General features: G+C 42.8%; 2 protein-coding genes across 6 annotated transcripts in view; both read left to right on the top strand.

The window, feature by feature from the left end:
- Window positions 1-436: 436 nt before the first annotated feature.
- Window positions 437-11,459, top strand: LOC106589037 (serine/threonine-protein kinase Sgk1). The gene is made up of 9 exons (XM_014178689.2): window positions 437-676; window positions 2,530-2,605; window positions 5,912-5,984; window positions 6,237-6,422; window positions 6,594-6,838; window positions 7,806-8,025; window positions 8,359-8,514; window positions 8,842-8,931; window positions 9,149-11,459. The coding sequence occupies exons 1-9, from the start codon at window positions 607-609 to the stop codon at window positions 9,308-9,310; spliced, it is 1,278 nt and encodes a 425-aa protein (XP_014034164.1). The 5' UTR covers window positions 437-606; the 3' UTR covers window positions 9,311-11,459.
- A 562-nt stretch (window positions 11,460-12,021) lies between these two features.
- Window positions 12,022-23,636, top strand: part of LOC106589035 (eyes absent homolog 3) — a 35,320-nt gene continuing 23,705 nt past the window's right edge. Inside the window, exons 1-3 of one of the 5 annotated variants that reach the window (XM_045709252.1) lie at window positions 12,022-12,118; window positions 20,954-21,061; window positions 21,714-21,814. In XM_045709252.1, the coding sequence (XP_045565208.1) occupies window positions 21,782-21,814 (33 nt within the window). In that variant the 5' untranslated portion in view covers window positions 12,022-12,118; window positions 20,954-21,061; window positions 21,714-21,781. Of the gene's footprint in view, window positions 12,119-14,534; window positions 14,555-20,953; window positions 21,062-21,713; window positions 21,815-23,636 lie in introns of those variants that run through there. The other 4 variants (XM_045709251.1, XM_014178682.2, XM_014178681.2 and 1 more) reach the window with 4 other exon arrangements.

A 23,636-nucleotide genomic window follows, 5' to 3' on the forward strand; every position in this document is an offset into this window, starting at 1 on the left:
GGTCAATGAGTTAAAATGTTTTTTTAAAAATATGAAAAATAAACCGAAATTTCGGTTAATTGCTCAGCACTAGTGGGTCTATGCAGCCTACTTGTGATTATATCCATTGACATTATAAACCGATCCGGTGTGGCAGTAATCCTATAGATTCGCGGGGAAATTATGGCCAGCAGTATCTTCCCATTAATTAATTTAAAAAAAGAAAAATATAGGATTTAGCAGTCGGGGGGTTCAATCCGGCGCTCCACGGTACAGTCACTGCTCACCACCTCTGGAGCGCAACACACCGCTCGTCATCCCTCGCCTCCTGCAGGCAAGATATGGAGCTGCGGGGTCTGGTTACATCACTGGCGCTGACAGTCGCTTGGTAACCAAGTGACGTCAGGGTGCCTCTCCTCCTCAAACCACGTGTTCGGTACATAATAACTGGCTTGCTCAGCGCACTGGGTAGGTGTTTAAAACGGATCGTTTTCGCGGGCAGGGCTCTCTCTGTACGCATGAAGTGGAGAAATTGGTTCTAGGGCAACCAGCGTGTCTTCTTCATAACGGAGCTCTCTATTTCAACTGGGTTTTTTCCCCCAAGTGGATTTATATTTTTTGTTCACTATGGCTGTTACCGAGGCTCCATGCGACCTGTCTTATTGCAAGATGAGGGGAATTGTGTCAGTTCTCACTGGTAGGATTTTTTTTTTACTGTTATTCTGAGTTCAATGTTTTGATTTAGGTTCTAGGCTTGCATTGTGCTGTTGAATGGAATAATGCATCGGTATGCTTTGGATCGTGAGTTTTTGATGAATAGTCTATTGGTGTATATTCTTTCGAGGGTTGTTATTGTAGTTTACCGCATACACGAGACAATGCCTTCGATCTAAAACTTGCTTAACTGGGAATGGGAGTGCATGCACCAAATTAAACATTGGATTGCGCACATATCTCAATTGATAATGAGCTGTCCCTATATATGGTTCACTTGTCGCACTATTTAGGCCTATGTGATATAGGATTTGAGCGATATATTTCACTATGCGACGCGGCGGGTCGCCTAAAGGGGTAGGCTATACACAGTAATATTGTGTTGCGTAACGATAAGATTATGCAGCTAATGCGTTATAACGGAATCTTTTCCAGCATCATTTTGCAGCTCCGAAAAAATACATGGTAATTTTGCACAGTTTTAGTTGACCTGTGTGACGAAATGTAGGCTATGGTTTCCCAGTTATCATTGTCCCAGTTTTGCAATGGTATGGCCTATAGGTACACTAGATATACAAAAGTATGTGGACACCCTTTCAAATGAGTGGATTTGGCTATTTCACCGTTGTTGACAGGTGTAGAGCACACAGCCATGCAATCTCCATAGACAAACATTGTCAGTAGACTTAGTGACTTTCAACGTGGCACTGTCATAGGATGCCACCATTCCAACAAGTCAGTTCATCAAATTTCTGCCCTGCTAGAGCTGCCCGGTCAACTGTAAGTGCTGTTATTGTGAAGTGGAAACATTTAGGAGCAACAACGGCTCAGCCGCGAAGTGGTAGGCCACACAAGCTCACAGAACGGGACCGCAGATTGCTGAAGCGTGTAGCGTGTAAAAACTGTCTGTCCTCGGTTGCAACACTCACTACCGAGTTCCAAACTGCCTCTGGAAGCAACGTCAGCACAATAACTGTTCGTCAGGAGCTTCATGAAATGGGTTTCTATGGCCGAGCAGCTACACCCAAGCCTAAGATCACCATGTGCAATGCCAAGCGTCAGCTGGAGTGGTGTAAAGCTTGCTGACATTGGACTCTGGAGCAGTGGAAACGCGTTCTCTTGAGTGATGAATCACGCTTCACGATCTGGCAGTCCGACAGACGAATCTGGGTTTGGCGGATACCAGGAGAACGCTACCTGCCCCAATGCATAGTGCCAACTGTAAAGTTTGGAGGAGGGATAATGGTCTGGGGCTGTTTTTCATGGTTCGGGCCCCTTAGTTCTAGTGAAGGGAAATCTTAACGCTACATCATGCAATGACATTCTAGACGATTCTGTGCTTCCAACTTAGTGGCAACAGTTTGGGGAAGGCCATTTCCTGTTTCAGTATGACAATGCCCCTGTGTACAAAGTGAGGTCCATACAGTAATGGTTTGTTGAGATTGGTGTGGAGGAACTTGACTGGCCTGCACAGAGCCCTGACCTCAACCCCACCTTTGGGATGAATTGGAACACCGACAGCGAGCCAGGCATAATCGGCCAACATCAGTGCCCAACCTCACTAATGCTCTTGTGGCTGAATGGAAGCAAATCCCCGCAGCAATGTTCCAACATCTAGTGGAAAGCCTTCCCAGAAGAGTGGAGGCTGTTATAGCAGCAAAGGGGGGGGACCAACTCCATATTAATGCCCATGATTTTGGAATGAGATGTTCGACAAGCAGGTGTCCACATACTTTTGGTCATGTAGTGTATATTGAAATGCAATGTTCAATCTGATCAGTGACGTTGTATTCTCTGGGCACCCAGCTGACGTAAATGCCTCTTTTTGTATTGCAGCTTTTATCAAGGAGAGGAAAATGGGTCTGAATGACTTAATCTCAAAGCTGGTGTCAAACCCACATATCTGTCATCAGTAAGTATTATGTGGCACTTGTGTGTCCAAAAATGAGATGTTTGGATATTACATAGGCCAACTTCCATCGCAACATGACAATAATATGACAAAAAACTTTTGGGGAAAGTAGAAATATTTATCAAATAGACAATATCTGCATTGCATTACATTAGGCCTCTCTGTGCGTCAGTTCATCCACTTCCCACTGCATTACATTAGGCCTCTCTGTGCGTCAGTTCATCCACTTCCCACTGCGTTACATTAGGCCTCTCTGTGCGTCAGTTCATCCACTTCCCACTGCATTACATTAGGCCTCTCTGTGTTTATTTATTATTGTATAGGTTTACCCACAGGTTAGTCAGTGTACTGTACATTTCCAATCCAATAAGCCTCACGTGACATAACTATCATGAGTGTTCTGGCCGTGCATTCTAAATCAAAGCAGTAATCTGGGGCCAAGCAGGCAAAGCCAGCGTAAGAATAGTTATTTCATGTCAAGTGTGTTCCTGCCATGGCCTCTCCGCTGCCTAAGCACCTTTTCTGTAAATCCCCAGTGTCCCCTAGACGGGGACGCTGGCTAATACAATTAAGCACTCACCACATAATATGGTTTGTTCTCAACAGCCTGGCAAGCGGCCAGGTTGGGGTCTGGCTCAGTGGAAAATTCCCAAGCACCTTGTCTACCCTCTTCAGTAGCTCTCAAGAACCCAAGTGGGGTATACCCAGCTTACAGCCGACCCCTCTTAGGATTCTCAGCTGATGCTACTGATAACACCTGGCTCCCTCATGAACTACAATCCCGACGTTCTGTTTAATCCCGACGTTCTGTTTATTCCCGACGCTCTGTTTATTCCCGACGCTCTGTGGAAACACAAATACGCCTCAGTTGCGATACGGTTTTGGAAACCTTTGTAAATGAACTTTTTATATAAGCAAAAAAATAACCTTTCAAATAGAAAAGATACACTTACTGTGTGCAGTTTAGCAAAGTTGCACCCGTCTGTTTTCACCCGTTTCCTCGGCTACAACACATTCTCTCACCTTGCGCTCGGAATTCCATTGGACCATTCTACTCCACATTTCCTGTGTTTCTCAAAATACAGCCGGGTGCAATTTTCCTAAACTGCGTGCAGTAAGTCTATATTTTGTATTCGAAAAATGTGTTCTCGCCTATATGAAAGTTACATTCGCGTGCGTGGCATATTTGCATTTAGACAAAGCATTAGAGCTGTGTCAGAGTGTCTGTGAAATCCCCTCAGGCAGCAGACAGCTTTGTGAATAGATAATATAACATGAAGTGTTAGTCTGTTACCGTCTATTTGAATGGGTTACCCTCTCCAGATGCTAGATGCTTACAGCAGTCTGAATCTGGGCTGTTCATGCTATAGACAAGTCTGACCCATGGGAAGCAGATGAACTGACACACAGAGAGGCTTAATGTTTGCAAACTTGTCAAAAAGATATCCAGGACTATTTTATACATATTTATACTTTCACTGATGTTTTTTCGTCATATTATTGTCACGTTGCAATGGAAGTTGATAGGTCTGCTTAAAACTACAGTTCAGATGGTGCTGCAGGTAGCCTAGCTGTAAAGAGCATTGGGCCAGTAACCGAACGGTCACTGGTTCGAATCCCAGAGCCGACTTGGTAAACAATCTGCTGATGTACCTTTGAGCAAGGCACTTCACCCTAATTGCTTCTGTAATCGCTCTGGATAGGAGCATCTGCTAAATTACTCAAATGTGCATGTTGTATTTAGTGGGTCAACAACAACTTCATTATCTCTCAGTTAGAAAAGATACCCCTATTGTCTATGAGGAGTTAGTAGATACCCCTATTGTCTATCAGGAGTTAGTATATACCCTTATTGTCTATGAGGAGTTAGTAGATACCCTTATTGTCTATGAGGAGTTAGTAGAGACCCTTATTGTTTCTATGAGGAGTTAGTAGATACCCTTATTGTCTATGAGGAGTTAGAAGATACCATTATTGTCTATGAGGAGTTAGTAGAGACCCTTATTGTCTATGAGGAGTTAGTAGATACCCCTATTGTCTATCAGGAGTTAGTAGATACCCCTATTGTCTATGAGGAGTTAGTAGAGACCCTTATTGTCTATGAGGAGTTAGTAGATACCCCTATTGTCTATCAGGAGTTAGTAGATACCCTTATTGTCTATGAGGAGTTAGTAGATACCCTTATTGTCTATGAGGAGTTAGTATAGACCCTTATTGTCTATCAGGAGTTAGTAGATACCCTTATTGTCTATGAGGAGTTAGTAGATACCCTTATTGTCTATCAGGAGTTAGTAGATACCCTTATTGTCTATGAGGAGTTAGTAGATACCCTTATTGTCTATGAGGAGTTAGTAGAGACCCTTATTGTCTATGAGGAGTTAGTAGATACCCCTATTGTCTATCAGGAGTTAGTAGATACCCTTATTGTCTATGAGGAGTTAGTAGATACCCCTATTGTCTATGAGGAGTTAGAATAGACCCTTATTGTCTATGAGGAGTTAGTAGATACCCTTATTGTCTATGAGGAGTTAGTAGATACCCTTATTGTCTATGAGGAGTTAGTAGATACCCCTATTGTCTATGAGGAGTTAGTAGATACCCTTATTGTCTATGAGGAGTTAGTATAGACCCTTATTGTCTATCAGGAGTTAGTAGATACCCTTATTGTCTATGAGGAGTTAGTAGATACCCTTATTGTCTATCAGGAGTTAGTAGATACCCCTATTGTCTATGAGGAGTTAGATAGATACCCTTATTGTCTATGAGGAGTTAGAATAGATACCCTTATTGTCTATGAGGAGTTAGAATAGACCCTTATTGTCTATGAGGAGTTAGAATAGACCCTTATTGTCTATGAGGAGTTAGAATAGACCCTTATTGTCTATGAGGAGTTAGAATAGACCCTTATTGTCTATGAGGAGTTAGTAGAGACCCTTATTGAAAGGCTTAGCCTGCTTGTCCTCATTGGTCAGATGAACTTAAATGACAGATGGAACCTTCTCTATCTATTTGCTAATTGTAATCACTGTAAAACTCAGCCTTGTTCACCTGAAATACCAACAGTCACAGGCATCGCAATGTCCAGCTTCCAAAGTGGGTACCAATCATAGTAATTGAAATACTGGCTTTCAATGCCAAGCCAAGTGTTACTATTATAATTTATACACTCTAGAAAATACCATGTCATCCCTAAAATCACAAAGTGGCAAATGAATGTATCAGTCAAAATAACGTCAGAGAATCATCAGTGGCGGAGGATTCCATTTTAACGTCTTAAAGTTAACATTCTCTCTGTTCGTTCCTCAGCTCTGAAGTTGACTTCCTGAAGATCGATGAGAACCAGAATGAAGAGCTGGATGAGGATGAACTTCTGAATCCGGTGAGCACAATTCTTGGCTTGGCCCTTGGGGCAGACAGAAAGAGTTCAACCCAAATAGCACCATATTCCCCCCATAGTGCACTGCTTTTGACCACAGCTCATAAGGTTCAGGTCAAAAGTAGTGCACTATATAGGGAATAGGGTGCCATTTAGGACATATACTGTAAGATTCACATGGGTGTGAATAGATAATTTAATCCAGAGCCAAGATGGTTGTTCTTACCTTTCTCTCCTCTCCGTTCCTTTTTTCAGATGTGCCTGACGTTCCCCAGAAGCTCTCTAGCTGAGGAGTTGGCGATCAAACCAAGTGATTTCGACTACCTGAAAATCATTGGCAAAGGGAGCTTTGGGAAAGTCCTGCTGGCTCGTCACCGGGACAGCAACGAGTATTACGCCGTCAAGGTTCTGCAGAAGAAAATCATCTTGAAGAAGAAAGAGGTGAGTCTTTACTTGTCTTCGCTAATAAAACACGCAACCAATACTCCAAGAAAACTGCAATAGCCACAAATACCTACAACCACTCAGCTGCTTGCTCAGCTGCCCTGAGGTTTCTTTTGGACTACCGTCATCGTGAATGGTATGCTCTCTTTCTCTTCCTCCCTCATCCAGCAAAAGCATATCATGGCGGAGCGAAGTGTCCTGATGAAGAATATCAAACATCCTTTCCTGGTGGGGCTGCACTTTTCCTTCCAGACTACTGACAAACTCTACTTTGTCCTCGACTACGTGAATGGAGGAGAGTTGTTCTACCATCTACAGAGAGAGAGGGTGTTCCTAGAACCCAGAGCCAGGTTCTACGCTGCAGAGATCGCCAGTGCTCTGGGATACCTCCACTCCCTGCATATTGTTTACAGGTACAAACTAAGATCCTATCCTACACCACCCCCTGGTGGTGGCCATATGTAATAGCACATGACAGGGAAAATACCACTCAGGGTGTGTAGTTTGGTTTATGCCCTAAAACGTGCACCCAAGAGGGTTCCCAGGACCGAGTTTGGGAAACCGTGGTCTAGGTCTAGTGAATAAGGACCAGTGACGTAGTGGAAGGTAAACGCACGTAAACACCGTTTACCCACCTTTTTTTATTTTGCTTGAGCGTTTACTCACCTTTCGTGCAAAACTGCATCGAAGGAATAGAAAGCGTTACTTTAATCACCACGAACGGCGATCATCGTTTACCCACCTTTTGTTTTTACCATTACATCACTAACCACGTTTCCCATCCACAGTTTTTATGTGAGTAAAGTCCTTCTGTATAAAAAAATGAAATAAATAAAAACGTTTTTATCAGGACAGCAGCTGTGATGGAAACAAGAAATTTTGCTACAATTTAATAAATACCGAAAGATCATTTCGACATGGTGGGATCTTTTTGTATCTGTAAAATGAATTATGTGAGAAATGGATGTGGAAACGTCTACCCGAACTGTATCTCTGCCAGCTGTTGGCTAGAGCATGCGTGCCAAGAGTAGACACATTTGCTATTTAACGAAACATTGAACTTTAGATTTCTATTCCGTACATGAAAACTTAAGTGAAAAAGTACATTATGTGTGCACTACGTCATCACGCACTCATTTTTATCTGCATCAAGTCTGTTTGGTGGGAACACCGCTGGTGGGAGAATGTGCATGTTGTCTTTATGCACATTTAAAAATATTCACATGAAAATCTGTCTTCAATTGGATGGAAACCTAGCGGGTGATAAAATGACTGAATGCTAAGGGATACTAGGAAATTAATGTGACAAGAAAAATGTAAATATTGTATTTATCTGGGTGCCTGTTTCATAACCCTCTCCCCTTCTCTTCCCCGTCACAGAGATCTGAAGCCTGAGAATATCCTGCTAGCCTCTACGGGACACATCGTCCTGACAGACTTTGGCCTCTGCAAAGAGGGCCTGGCGCCCACTGGGACCACCACAACCTTCTGTGGAACGCCAGAGTACCTGGCCCCCGAGGTGCTGCAGAAGCAGGCGTACGACCGCACAGTGGACTGGTGGTGCCTGGGTTCAGTGCTGTACGAGATGCTCTACGGACTGGTGAGTCATCCATATGTTTTTTTACAGATTTTTTCGTCATCTTTCATCTTTCATCTAAATGTGTTATTCAATATGGTTACATCCCAAATGGCACCCTATTCCCTATGTAGTGCACTTCTTTTGACTAGAGCCATGTGGACCCTGGTCAAAAGTAGGGCACTATAAAGGGAATAGGGTGCAATTTGGGATACATCCTTTGTCACTATGACAGTTCAATATAGAGAATGTAATTATAAATCACAAGTACACTGACAATCAGGGTGCCTGGTGTGTTAGGAGTTAGGAGTGACTAAGTAGCATGTACACATGTTTGCTCTTGGTCTCCCTCCATAGCCACCCTTCTACAGTCGTAACACAGCTGAGATGTACAACAATATCCTGAACAAGCCTCTGATACTGAAGCCCAACGTGTCCAACTCAGGCAGGGAACTGTTGGAGGGACTCCTGCAAAAGGACCGCACCAAGAGGCTGGGAGTAAAAGATGATTTTGTAAGTATATATATCACAGGAGGTTGGTGCCACCTTAATTGGGGAGGACCGGCTCGTGGTAATGGCTGTAATGGCTGGAGTGAAATAGGTGGAATGGTATCAAATACATCAAACACATGGTTTCCATGGTTTCCAGGTGTTTGATGACATTCCATTTGCTCCGTTCCAGACATTATTATGAGCCTGCTTCCCCTCAGCATCCTAATATAGAATCAATGTACTATACAAGACATAAAACAATACTAACAAGGTGTCAGTAAGGTTGTTCTGTACTAGTACTACTGTACTGTACCAGTGGGTTGATGTAGTGTTTCTATTTACCTGTAGATGGAGCTGAAGTGCCACACCTTCTTCTCACCCATCAACTGGGATGACCTGATGGCCAGGAAGATCACACCACCCTACATTCCCTCTGTGGTACGTCCATTTATCAGAAGACTGTATACTGTAGATGGGGAAACTCCCTTTAGCCCACACCTTCCCCAATCCAATGCTTTTAGTTTGTGGGAAGTAGTGAACAAGTGCACACCCTTCAGGAGAAAGGAGGCATTGACACTTACCTTATAATGTGTGAAATGTGAATTTTTCTGATTTGTGTCTCTAATACACTTCTCTGGTTGGTTGGCTTTCACAGAGCGGGCCCACGGACCTCAGGCACTTTGACCCAGAGTTCACCCACCTCCCTGTGACCTCGTCGCTGTGCAACACGGACGGCCTGCTGGTGACCAGTAGCATCAAGGAGGCAGCCGGAGCCTTCCCAGGCTTCTCCTATGGACCCACTGACGGCTTCATGTGAGGGACTCCTCTATCCTCATCACCTCTATTGATGATGAGAGGATGGATGGGAACAAATAGAGACACAATGGCAGAGACAGGCACCATGTACTGTATGAGTGGTGTGGGAGATGTTCATGTCTGTTAATAAGGTTCCTGAACATGCCTGGGGGGGTCTAGAACTCCAGATCTCCTGGGATTGTTGCATGAGAGGTGTACATCGCATGGGACTCCAATCTTCAATACCAATGACCCTACTTACCTGATGCAAAGTGTGCCAAGGTGGAACGTTATTTTGTACTACAGGGAGAACGGACGTTTCTCTCTCTAATCGCTGTGGACCACGACCACTGTCGGAAAGAAGAGTGAAGTAGCTGAAGTTTAACGGCAGCGGAAACCCGAGAGCTGTACTGCGCCGACACGGCTAGGCTGCATCCAACACAGACTGTAGAGGGCCCTGCCTTCCTGATCATTCTGTATATATATATTGAAGACTTACATGTCACAATGCATTTGTTGTCGATTGTTATGTGAATGCTGGATTGCACTTGAGGCATTAAGGGTGATTGCATTGTTTAAGCATCCACTCTGTCTCATGTTCAGCTGCATATCTGTTCATCCTCAAAATCCTTCTACTAATATCTGTTCACCCTGAAAATCATATTATTAATCTGTTCACCCTCAAAATCATTCTACTAATATCTGTTCACCCTCAAAATCCTTCTACTAATATCTGTTCACCCTCAAAATCATACTATTAATCTGTTCACCTTCAAAATCATACTATTAATATCTGTTCACCCTCAAAATCATAATAGTAACATCTGTCCACCATCAAAATATATTAGCTAAACAAGTAGGAAAACACCAGAAATGATCGACATGAAATACGTTTGTTTTGGCTCAAATAAGGTAGCATCATACCATCTGAACTTAATTATACTGGTCACCACCTTTTCTCCACATGCAGACAATGTTGGAGCCAAAAAATTACAATGTATAGAAAGCAGACACAAAATATTGTATTTTACAAGAAATCTGCAATATAATTTCATGTTATATTAACTGTATCTGACCAAAAAGTCCATTTGGTTTTCCATTTCCAGGTACTGTTCATCTTACGACTATATTTCAGTCCGAGTAATTACAAAGTAGTCTTTTAAAAACACATTTTTTCACTTGACTCCTTAAAACAGAAAGCAAATATAAATATATTACCAAGCTCTAAATATGTACAACTATTTATACATCTAAACAGAAATGTACTTCCTAAGTGGGGAAAAATGTATTATTTCCTAACCTTTGTTCTTCTAATGCCTGCACTTTTACACATTTACCCACCTAAGACTGTGTTGACAAGCTGTTTGTAGAGGTAATATATTTTTGTCATAAATACAGAAGATGGGGTAATCCAATATTAGGTCTTCTGCTATAATAGCACATATCAATGATTGTTATTCTTGTGAGTGAAAGTGATTGCTGTTTTGCTGGCAAAACACTAGAGAATCCATTAGATTGTTATGTATAACCATTTGCGTCGTGTACAGAACTCCAGCTAGATTGATAGAAAGGAACTGAATGGCTTTCATTTTGTAAAGTGTGCCTGTCTGTCTCAGTCGTGTTAGGATAGGAAGTCCTGGTCCATATGTATGTGTGTGTGTGTGTGTGTGATATCTATTTCTTCCCTGTTATCCCCATGGTCTAGATCAGTGTTTCCCAAACTCAGTCCTGAGCCCCCCTCCCCCGTGCACGTTTAGTTTTTTTTGCGCTAGAACTACACAGCTGAGTTAAAATAACCAACTCATCAAGCTCTGATTATTTGCTGTGTAGTGCTAGGACAAAAACCAAAACGTGCACCCGGTGGGGTGAGGTGTGGGGGCAGGACTGAGTTTGGGAAACCCTAGTCTAGACAACAACCTGAAAAGTTGTGCTGCTGCAATGATGAGAGCTTAGACTGAAATTACTCTTTTTAGATAGTGCTACAGCCATTCATTCACTGATGGCCATGAATAGTGTAATAAACATCACAGGCTTTCTCCATGTATATGTCATGACACATAATGTACTGTATGTTTAAAGACCAGAGGACAAATTCGTAGAATGGATAATTTAAATAATGAATTGTAATCTCTTTTCAAAATGGTAAATAAAATGTATTGACCAAATTCAAATGGAATGTATCAACCGAGTGTTTTTCTGGAGGCCAGTTTGATATTGAATCAAGGAGTTACAAGAAGATATATATTTAGAAAGTGTGTGAAATGATGAGCCTTGGTAAGTAGTAGGCTAAAATAGTAGTCCATTTTACCTGACTAAGTACCATTCTTAGGAACAATAAAAAAAATGTTTTGGTACATTTTGATTATTGGTGCTGCTCTTTTGGAAAAATAGGCTACATTCAATTATTATATTCCATATAATTTCATAAACATGTTTTAATGTAGAAACAAGTTTAGTGGTAAAACCAGGGCAACCGCATCAAATAGATCATAAATCAAAATCACAACAGAGCCTCTACTTCAGGGGTTCCCAAACGTTCCTTTACACGATCCCCAAATTGCTGTTACATTTTAGAATGTAGTCTAGACCAGAGAAATGTATAAGCCCGATTCTCCCAAAAGCATCTTAATTAATAAGGCCAGGCAGGTTCATTTTGGGAACCCGGGCCCTGGTCTAGACTGAATTCTCAGGGTTAACCACACGCATGCGTACGGCGTACCATAAAGCGTCTAAACTTCCTGCCAAATAGTGGTCCCTAACAACAGACAAAGCGGTGTGGAATCAATACGAAGCCATTCAACTAACAAAAATAAAACACATTACCCCAATGGTAAGGTACATTTGACTAACTCTAATCCTATACCTAGCTATATAGCCTATATCCATGTTGGTGAATTTTCGTAACTTTGAAAGTGAAGTTCCAACACTCCGTTGGCTAGCTAGCCAGCTAACGTAGCTAAAAACAAATACGCGAACTAGCTAACACTTTCTAACCAACTCCAAGCTATGGCCCCGGAAACTTACCTGGGTTATTGCAATTAAATGCAGATTTAAATATCTCCAACCATATTTATAACGTTTCAATGCCTCCTTGTTTTCATTTAGCTAAACGAGAAGCCACCTAACGTAGCTAAATAGTAATTTCTCTTATTTGCTACCTGGACTTCACTTTCAGAAGCTGACGCTTAACGTTACTCTGGAAAATTAAGCATGTTCTAGTAAGCGTGATATCGCTAGCACCTTTATTTCATGAAAATACATTTTTAGCTATGTGGAACCTGATGTTAAATTCAGTGTTGTTGCTAATGTGTGTAACGTTAGCTCACTTAGCACACACACTTCTGTTTTGGGCATGCGTGCTAAATGATCTATGTCAAAGTCCCCCGGCTAATTGTTATAGAATGGAACTTGGATTTGCGTATTATTATTTTTTTTAACTAGGCAAGGCAAGGGTTTGCTGTGTTATGTGTCACTTTTATGGGCATGTCGCAGCAGTGTGTAGGAGAGAGATTCCTAGCGTGCAGGAGGACATGGGACAGAGCAATGTGTAGTTTCGGTGGAAAAAAGTTGTCAACTGTAAGGTTTCCCATTTAGCTGGGAATCGGAGGTGTCCGGTGCGAGAGAGGCAGGTTGAGGTGGCCAGGGTCAGAGTAGTAGTGCAGAATATGTACAGGATGCTGAGGCATAGGGTGGATCAAGAGTGAAGGATTCTGAGAGGATCCCCGTGACTAGAAGGATAGGCCAATGAGTTTATGGTTAGTACCCACACATTTATTCCACTACTTTAACCCAGTCGAATCCTACCTGAGAGGACGGGACACTACCAGTTAATACACCCTGTAGCTATTCTGAAGTCCAATCTCGTACCCCCACATTTATTTCTGTGACTTATGTTCCATCTCTGCAGTACAGTTGATAACCATTGCTATGAATGCTAAGAAGCCAACCTTAATGAAACATACAGTATCACTCATTGGCCTATCCTTATATATATGAGTACCAGTCAAAAGTTTGGACACACCTACTCATTCCAGGGTTTCTTTATTTTTACTGTTTTTTTACATTGTAGAATAATAGTGAAGACGTCAAAACTATGAAATAACACATATGGAATCATGTAGTAACCCAAAAAGGGTTAAATAAAAATATGTTATATTTGAGATTCTTCAAAGTAGCCACCCTCTGCCTTGATGACAGCTTTGCATGCGCTTGGCATTCTCTCAACCAGCTTCATGAGGTAGTCACCTGGAATGCATTTCAATTAAAAGGTGTGCCTTGTTAAGTTGATTTGTGGAATTTCTTTCCTTAATGTGTTTGAGCCAATCAGTTGTGTTGTGACAAGGTAGGGCTGGTATGCAGACACAGCCCTATTTGGTAAAAGAACAGCTCAAATAAGCAAAGAGAAACAACAGTCCATTACTTTTTTAAGATATGAAGGTTAGTCAATATGAACAATTAAGAACGTTAAAAGTTTCTCCAAGTACAGTTGCAAAAACCATCAAGCATTATGAAGAAACTGGCTCTCATGAGGACCGCCACTAGAATGGAAGACCCAGAGTTTCCTCTGCTGCAGAGAATAAGTTCATTAGAGTTACCAGCCTCAGAAATTGCAGCCCAAATAAATGCTTCAGAGTTCAAGTAACAGACACATCTCAGCATGAACTGTTCAGAGGAGACTGCTTTAATCAGGCCTTCATGGTCTAATTCCTGCAAAGAAACCTCTACTGAAGGACATCAATAAGAAGAAGAGACTTGCTTACGCCAAGAAACGAGCAATGGAAATTAGTCCTTTGGTCTGGAGTCCAAATGTGAGATTTTTGGTTCCAACCGCCGTGTCTGTGTGACGCTGTGTGGGTGAACGGATGATCGCCGTATGTGTATTTGCCACCGTGAAGCATGGAGGAGGAGGTGTTATGGTGTGGGGGTGCTTTGCTGGTGACATTGTCTGTGATTTGTTTAGAATTCAAGGCACACTTAACCAGCATGGCTACCACAGCATTCTGCAGTGATACGCCATCCCATCTGGTTTGCGCTTAGTGGGACTATCATTTGTTTTTCAACAGGACAATGACCCAACACACCTCCAGGCTGTGTAAGGGCTATTTACCAAGAAGGAGAGTGATGGAGTGCTGCATCAGATGACCTGGTCTCCACAATCCCCTGATTTCAACCAAATTGAGATGGTTTGGGATGAGTCGGACCGCAGAGTGAACAAGTGCTCAGCATGTGTGGGAACTCCTTCAAGACTGTTGGAAAAGTATTCCAGGTGAAGCTTGTTGAGAGAATGCCGAGAGTGTGCAAAGCTGTCATCAAGGCAAAGGGTGGCTATTTGAAGAATCTCAAATATATAAAATATATTTTTGATTTGTTTAACACTTCTTTGGTTAGTGCATGATTCCATATGTGTTATTTCATAGTTTTGTTGTCTTCAATATTATTTTACAATGTAGAAAATAGTAAAACAATTAAATGGTATTAAATGGTACCTTCTCCCCCTGTTGTCCACAAAATGACATGCTATTTATTTATTTATCTATTTATATTTTTACGTTACTATGGAATTTCTCTAGTGAAGGTTCTGAGAACTGGCTACACCATAGGGTAATATCAGGCAATCACTGAGCACAGCAAGTTCCAGGTTACCTACATAACAGCAGGTGCCGGGATTAGGTCGAGCTTACGTATGGTTTTCAAGACAGAGATAGTATTGGATTCACAATAGTCTCACGAGCCAGATCTTAACGGCGTATTAGGCTAGAGGCCAGATTCACAATAGGCCTAAATTCATTAGAAAATACCCAGGTCAGGTCTATTTGCAAACCTTTAAACCATCTTATTTTAAATTCCTATGTAAAAAAAAAAAAACAAATCTATCAGTGTTACACTGCACTGCAGATGACGGGAATGTTTTTAGACTTTTAATTGTGTTATAAGTGCCCTCATTTGTTTCTTAAGCTTTGCTTTTTGGTCTTGCCTGCTAGTAGTACTGGGAGATTCCAGCGTTATGGACATTATATGTGCAGGCACAAATCACAACTTTGAATGTCTCAGAGAATGGACCTTTTTTCAGAGAATTAATCTTTTAATCTGTCTATAGTACCCATTTGAGGGGTGGCTTCTAAATATTGGCATGTTGGAGGTATTATGGATGTTACATCACAACACTTTTGTTGTTATTTGGAATGTTTTTAAAATGTTTGCAGATGGCATAGTATCTAATAGGGTGTATCCTTTTTATACATGTCAGAAGTTTACATACACCTTAGCCAAATACATTTTAACTAAGTTTTTCACAATTTCTGACATTTAATCCGAGTAAAAACTCCCTGTTTTAGGTCAGTTAGGATCACCACTTTAAGGTAAGAATGTGAAATGTCAGAATAATAGTAGAGATAATGGTTTATTTCAGCTTTTATTCCTTTCATCACATTCCCAGTGGGTCAGAAGTTTACATATACTCAATTAGTATTTGGTAGCTTTGCCTTTAAATTATTTAACTTGGGTCAAATGTTTCGGGTAGCCTTCCATAAGCTTCCCACAATAAGGTGGGTGAATTTTGGCCCATTCCTCCTGACAGAGCTGGTGTAACTGAGTCAGGTTTGTAGGCCTCCTTGTTCATACACGCTCTTTCAGTTCTGCCCACACATTTTCTATGGGATTGAGGTCAGGGCTTTGTGATGGCGACTCCAATACCTTGACTTTGTTGTCCTTAAGCCCCTTTGCCACAACTTTGGAAGTATGCTTGGGGTCATTGCCAGCTTGCTACCTATGGCCCGGCTAGCTGTCTGAATCTCACTGGACCCTTATGATCACTCGGCTAAGCATGCTTCTCCTTAATGTCAATATGCCTTGTCCATTGCTGTTCTGGTTAGTGTTTATTGGCTTATTTCACTGTAGAGCCTCTAGCCCTGCTCATTATACCTTATCCAAACTTTCAGTTCCACCACCCACACATGCTATGACATCTTCTGGTTTCAATGATGTTTCTAGAGACAATATCTCTCTCATCATCACTCAATGCCTAGGTTTACCTCCACTGTATTCACATCCTACCATACCTTTGTCTGGACATTATACCTTGAAGCTATTTTATCGCCCCCAGAAACCTGCTCCTTTTACTCTCTGTTCCGGACGTCACAGACGGCCAATTCTTATAGCCTTTAGCCGTACCCTTATCCTGCTCCTCCTCTGGTGATGTAGAGGTGAATCCAGGCCCTGCAGTGCCTAGCTCCACTCTTATTCCCCAGGCACTCTCTTTTGATGAGTTCTGTAACCGTAATAGCTTTGGTTTCATGCATGTTAACATTAGAAGCCTCCTCCCTAAGTTTGTTTTATTCACTGCTTTAGCACACTCTGCCAACCCATATGTCCTAGCCGTGTCTGAATCCTGGCTTAGGAAGTCCACCAAAATCTCTGAATTCTTCATCCCTAACTACAACATTTTCAGACAAGATAGAACGGCCAAAGGGGGCGGTGTTGCAATCTACTGCAGAGAGAGCCTGCAGAGTTCTGTCCTACTATCCAGGTCTGTACCCAAACTATTTGAAATTCTACTTTTAAAAATCCATCTCTCTAAAAACAAGTCTCTCACCGTTGCTGCCTGCTATAGAACACCCTCTGCCCTCAGCTGTGCTCTGGACACCATATGTGAACTGATTGCCCCCCATCTATCTTCAGAGCTCGTGTTCCTAGGTGACCTAAACTGGGACATGCTTAACACCCCAGCCATCCTAAACTTGATGCCCTCAATCTCACACAAATTATCAATGAACCTACCAGGTACCACCCCAAAGCCGTAAACACGGGCACCCTCATAGATATCATCCTAACCAACTTGCCCTCTAAATACACCTCTGCTGTTTTCAACCAAGATATCAGCGATCATTGCCTGCATCCGTAATGGGTCAGCGGTAAAACGACCTCCACTCATCACTGTCAAACGCTCCCTGAAACATTTCAGCGAGCAAGCCTTTCTAGCCGACCTGACCCGGGTATCCTGGAAGGATATAGACCTCATCCCGTCTGTAGAGGATGCCTGGTTATTTCTTTTAAAATGCCTTCCTCACCATCTTAAATAAGCATGCCCCTTTCAAGAAATTTAGAACCAGGAACAGATATAGCCCTTGGTTCTCTCCAGACCTGACTGCCCTTAACCAACACAAAAACATCCTGTGGCATTCTGCATTAGCATCGAACAGCCCCCGTGATTTGCAACTTTTCAGGGAAGTTAGAAACCAATATACACAGGCAGTTTGAAAAGCCAAGGCTAGCTTTTTCAAGCAGAAATTTGCTTCCTGCAACACAAACTCAAAAAAGTTCTGGGACACTGTAAAGTCCATGGAGAATAAGAACACCTCCTCCCAGCTGCCCACTGCACTGAGGATAGGAAACTCTGTCACCTCCGATAAATCCACTATAAATGAGAATTTCAATAAGCATTTTTCTACGGCTGGCCATGCTTTCCACCTGGCTACCCCTACCGCGGTCAACAGCACTGCACCCCCCACAGCAACTCGCCCAAGCCTTCCCCATTTCTCCTTCTCCCAAATCCAGTCAGCTGATATTCTGAAAGAGCTGCAATATCTGGAGCCTTACAAATCAGCTGGGCTAGACAATCTGGACCCTTTCTTTCTAAAATTATCTGCCGAAATTGTTGCAACCCCTATTACTAGCCTGTTCAACCTCTTTCGTATCGTCTGAGATTCCAAAACATTGGAAAGCAGCTGCAGTCATCCCCCTCTTCAAAGGAGGAGACACTCTTGACCCAAACTGCTACAGACCTATATCTATCCTACCCTGCCTTTCGAAGGTCTTCGAAAGCCAAGTCAACAAACAGATTACCGACCATTTCGAATCCCACCGCACCTTCTCCGCTATGCAATCTGGTTTCAGAGCTGGTCATGGGTGCACCTCAGCCACGCTCAAGGTCCTAAACGATATCATAACCGCCATCAATAAGAAACAATACTGTGCTGCCGTATTCATTGACCTGGCCAAGGCTTTCGACTCTGTCAATCACCACATCCTCATCGGCAGACTCAATAGCCTTGGTTTCTCAAATGATTGCCTCGCCTGGTTTACCAACTACTTCTCTGATAGAGTTCAATGTGTCAAATTGGATGGCCTGTTGTCTGGGCCTCTGGTAGTCTCTATGGGGGTGCCACAGGGTTAAATTCTTGGGCCAACTCTTTTCTCTGTATACATCAAGGATGTCGCTCTTGCTGCTGGTGAGTCTCTGATCCACCTCTACGCAGATGACACCATTCTGTATACTTCTGGCCCTTCTTTGGACACTGTGTTAACAACCCTCCAGACGAGCTTCAATGCCATACAACTCTCCTTCCGTGGCCTCCAACTGCTCTTAAATACAAGTAAAACTAAATGCATGCTCTTCAACCGATCGCTGCCTGCACCTGCCCGCCGTCCAGCATCACTGCTCTGGACAGTTCTGACTTAGAATATGTGGACAACTACAAATACCTAGGTGTCTGGTTAGACTGTAAGCTCTCCTTCTAGACTCATATTAAACATCTCCAATCCAAAGTTAAATCTAGAATCGGCTTCCTATTTTGCAACAAAGCATCCTTCACTTGTGCTGCCAAACATACCCTCGTAAAACTGACCATCCTCCCTAATCTTACTACATTTGCACACACTGTACATATATTTTTCTATTGTGCTATTGACTGTACGTTTGTTTATCCCATGTGTAACTCTGTTGTTTTTGTCGCACTGCTTTGCTTTATATTGGCCAGGTCGCAGTTGTAAATGAGAACTTATTCTCAACTGGCCTACTTGGTTAAATAAAGGTGAAATATATATATACTGCTCAAAAAAATAAAGGGAACACTTAAACAACACATCCTAGATCTGAATGAAAGAAATAATCTTATTAAATACTTTTTTCTTTATATTTCTTTATATAGTTGAATGTGCTGACAACAAAATCACATAAAAATAATCAATGGAAATCCAATTTATCAACCCATGGAGGTCTGGATTTGGAGTCACACTCAATTAAAGTGGAAAACCACTCTACAGGCTGATCCAACTTTGATGTAATGTCCTTAAAACAAGTCAAAATGAGGCTCAGTAGTGTGTGTGGCCTCCACGTGCCTGTATGACCTCCCTACAACGCCTGGGCATGCTCCTGATGAGGTGGCGGATGGTCTCCTGAGGGATCTCCTCCCAGACCTGGACTAAAGCATCCGCCAACTCCTGGACAGTCTGTGGTGCAACTTGGCGTTGGTGGATGGAGTGAGACATGATGTCCCAGATGTGTTCAATTGGATTCAGGTCTGAGGAATGGGCGGGCCAGTCCATAGCATCAATGCCTTCCTCTTGCAGGAACTGCTGACACACTCCAGCCACATGAGGTCTAGCATTGTCTTGCATTAGGAGGAACCCAGGGCCAACCGCACCAGCATATGTTCTCACAAGGGGTCTGAGGATCTCATCTCGGTACCTAATGGCAGTCAGGCTACCTCTGGCGAGCACATGGAGGGCTGTGCGGCCCCCCAAAGAAATGCCACCCCACACCATGACTGACCCACCGCCAAACCGGTCATGCTGGAGGATGTTGCAGGCAGCAGTAAGTTCTCCACGGTGTCTCCAGACTCTGTCACGTGCTCAGTGTGAACCTGCTTTCATCTGTGAAGAGCACAGGGCGCCAGTGGCGAATTTGCCAATCTTGGTGTTCTCTGGCAAATGCCAAACGTCCTGCACGGTGTTGGGCTGTAAGCACAACCCCCACCTGTGGACGTCGGGCCCTCATACCACCCTCATGGAGTCTGTTTCTGACAGTTTGAGTAGACACATGCACATTTGTGGCCTGCTGGAGGTCATTTTGCAGGGCTCTGGCAGTGCTCCTCCTGCTCCTCCTTGCACAAAGTCGGAGGTAGCGGTCCTGCTGCTGGGTTGTTGCCCTCCTACAGCCTCCTCCACGTCTCCTGATGTACTGGCCTGTCTCCTGGTAGCGCCTCCATGCTCTGGACACTACGCTGACAGACACAGCAAACCTTCTTGCCACAGCTCACATTGATGTGCCATCCTGGATGAGCTGCACTACCTGAGCCACTTGTGTGGGTTGTAGACTCCGTCTCATGCTACCACTAGAGTGTGGTAGAGCATTCAAAAGTGACCAAAACATCAGCCAGGAAGCATAGGAACTGAGAAGTGGTCTGTGGTCCCCACCTGCAGAACCACTCCTTTATTGGGGGTGTCTTGCTAATTGCCTATAATTTCCACCTGTTGTCTATTCCATTTGCACAACAGCATGTGAAATGTATTGTCAATCAGTGTTGCTTCCTAAGTGGACAGTTTCATTTCACAGAAGTGTGATTTGACTTGGAGTTACATTCTGTTGTTTAAGTGTTCCCTTTATTTATATTTTTTTAAATGAAAGAGTCTTGATGGTTCCAAACTCTTCCCATTTAAGAATGATGGAGGCCACTGTGTTCTTGGGGACCATCAACGCTGCGGAAATGTTTTGATACCCTTCCCCAGATCTGTGCCTCGGCACTATCCTGTCTCTGAGCTCTATGGACAATTCCTTTGACCTCATGGCTTGTTTTTTTTGCTCTGATACGTATTATCAACTGTGAGACCTTATATAGACGTGTGTGTGCCTTTCCAAATCATGTCCAATCAATTGAATTTACCACAGGTGGACTCCAATCAAGTTGTAGAAACATATCAAGGATGATCAATGGAAACAGGATGCGCCTGAGCTCAATTTCGAGTCTCATAGGTTCTGAATACTTATGTAAATAAGGTATTTCTGATTTTTATTACATTTGCTAACATCTTTAACCTGTTTTCGCTATGTCATAATGGGGTATTGTATGTAGATTGAAGGAAAACAATTATTTAATACATATTAGAATAAGGCTGTAGCTTAAAATGTGGCGAGAAAAAACAGTCAAGGGGTCTGAATACTTTCCCGATTGCACTGTAAACGTACGGTTGGTGGCTGAAAATGAGGTTAGATCTTATCCAGCGGACCACCTATTGATACGACAGCTTGCACCTGAACACCTAATGCCTCTGATATAATCCACAGAGAATACAATTCCCTAAATGTAGGCTAGGTCACATGTAAGGAGGCACGCTCCCCTTAATCCACTTAACTGTAAACATTGGAGTGGTGGGGTCACGGTGCAACGTTAGTGCTGCACGTGTCTCACCTGTCTCGCCTGCCCTCCCGTGCGGGTGATTAGACAAACTGTGCCCCCGGTGGGGCGATATCGTGCCTCTGTTGATCAAATCCTACGATAGTAGGGAGGGCGGGGGTTGAACCGGAGATGTGTCACGGGAGGATGGGGGACGGCATCACGGCTGGTCCAAAAGAGAGGCTACTTAAAGCACTGGTCCTGTCCACTCACTCTGTACATACTGTGTTTTTTTGTCTGTCTGTTTGTGTGAAGCAGTGTCCAGACAGCCTCCCCAAGAAGTAGAGAGTAGAGACGTGTCAGGAGGAAGTGGCTCAGCGGACATGGATGACTCACAGGACCTGCCTGAATTGCCGGTGAGTTCACACTTCACCCTGACAGTTACCTTACTATCACCTCACACCTTTACATACGCTAATGTTTACACCATTGGCGGTTGGTGACGTTTTAAGATGAGGGAGGACGCAATTTTTTATTTTTTTGATGAGCATGACATTATCTATTACAGCATATTGGATGACTGTGATTCATATTCTATTCACCCAGTTCCATGTAACAGCGATAGGTTTAGACTTCTACATGATACTCTAATTATCCCTATACCCATCATGAGGTTGCTACAATCTAGCCTATGAATGAGAGTTTGCAACGTAGGTGCACACAGATCGACAGAAATTATAGAGTAATCAAGGTGACAGACAGTGACACATTCAGTACCGCCTTGCACACTCTGGCCTGCATCTAGCTGATCTAGGGTGGAATCATTAGTCCAACAGTTGCAAACAAGAGTTTCTATTGGACATATTCAGGTATGTTTATCCCTGTTTCATTTGCTTCAGTTTAAGAATCATTTTTCAACAGAATTGGCAGAATGACTACACCCCTGATCACACGCAAACACAGTTCACTTTATTTTTATCTTTTTAATTTAACCATTATTTAACTAGGCAAGTCAGTTAAGAACAAATTCTTATTTACAATGACTGCCTACACCGGCCAAACCCGGACGACGCTGGGCCAATTGTGCGCCGCCCTATGGGACTCCCAATCACGGCCGGTGGTGGTAGCCTGTGATACAACTTTCATAGCAGCCACATGCAAACAGCATTTTCATTTTGCTCATTGTATAATACCTGCTCGCAGCTACACACTCTCCTCCTCTCACCTTTTCCCTTCACTTGTGGACTTCAGTGCACAACACATCAGCTGTCTGTGACCAGGCGGGAAAAATAACTTTCCAAGGCATACCTTTATATCATAACCGCTAACCGCTACACACAACCTACATCGTTCTCACCATATCAACTAACGTCATAGTCAACATAGCTACTAGAACTAACGCGTTATTAAACCCGCTACAATCATACAGTACAGTGTACCGTCAGCAAGCAGTTTAGCAGTTACACCAGCGGCCCCAGGTGGCAATAAATTAATAAAAACCAAAAGCTTACCTTGACTTAGAGGAGCCAGCTAACTAACATAGCATCCCTCTCTGTTTGAGTAGGCTAAACCATCTAGCTTCATTTGCTAGCAAATAGAAACAAATACAACAAAAATATAGCTAGCTTGCTCTCTCTTGCTTCTCCTTCATTTGTAAATAAATAAATACTATTGTCTTTCTCTTTGAGTCAACTACTCACAGCTGTAGCTTATGCTTTCAGTACTAGATTCATTTTCTGATCCTTTTTATTTTTGTGGACAACATGTCACTTCATTCTGCAAGAGCTCTGATAGGTTGGAGAATGTCCTCTGGAAGTTGTCATAATTTCTATGGAAGGGGGTGAGAACCATGAGACTCTTAGGTTATGTATTGAAGTCAATGTACCCAGAGGAGCACGGAAGCTAGCTGTCCTCCGGCTACACAATGGTGCTACCCAATGGTGCTGTTGTGGCTACTGTAGACCATTTTTTTTAAATTAATTATTTGGTGACGTGAATACATTTTGTTTAGTTTTATCTGAAAAGGATAACTTCTTTTAATGTTTGACTTTTTTTTATTTTTATGAAATTCACTGAGGAGGATGGGCCTCCCCTTCCTCCTCTGAGGAGCCTCCGCTAGTTGACACCAACTGACTGTCCTCGTTTGTGGGTCATTCCACGAAATGAGTGCCTCTTGCGTCCATTTGATATTTTTAAGTAGAAATTGTGCACAAATATTAAATCTTAAAAGCCTCATTA

This window comes from Salmo salar, chromosome ssa27 (genome assembly GCF_905237065.1).
Source record: "Salmo salar chromosome ssa27, Ssal_v3.1, whole genome shotgun sequence".
NCBI lineage: Eukaryota > Metazoa > Chordata > Actinopteri > Salmoniformes > Salmonidae > Salmo > Salmo salar.

What these genes read in the sequence shown, in the direction of transcription:
- LOC106589037 (XM_014178689.2), top strand. Translation starts at nt 607, where the DNA reads ATGGCTGTTACCGAGGCTCCATGCGACCTGTCTTATTGCAAGATGAGG. An exon ending in AATTGTGTCAGTTCTCACTG is followed by an intron (nt 677 to 2,529) that starts GTAGGATTTTTT and finishes TTTGTATTGCAG; the next exon opens with CTTTTATCAAGGAGAGGAAA. An exon ending in ACGAGATGCTCTACGGACTG is followed by an intron (nt 8,026 to 8,358) that starts GTGAGTCATCCA and finishes CTCCCTCCATAG; the next exon opens with CCACCCTTCTACAGTCGTAA.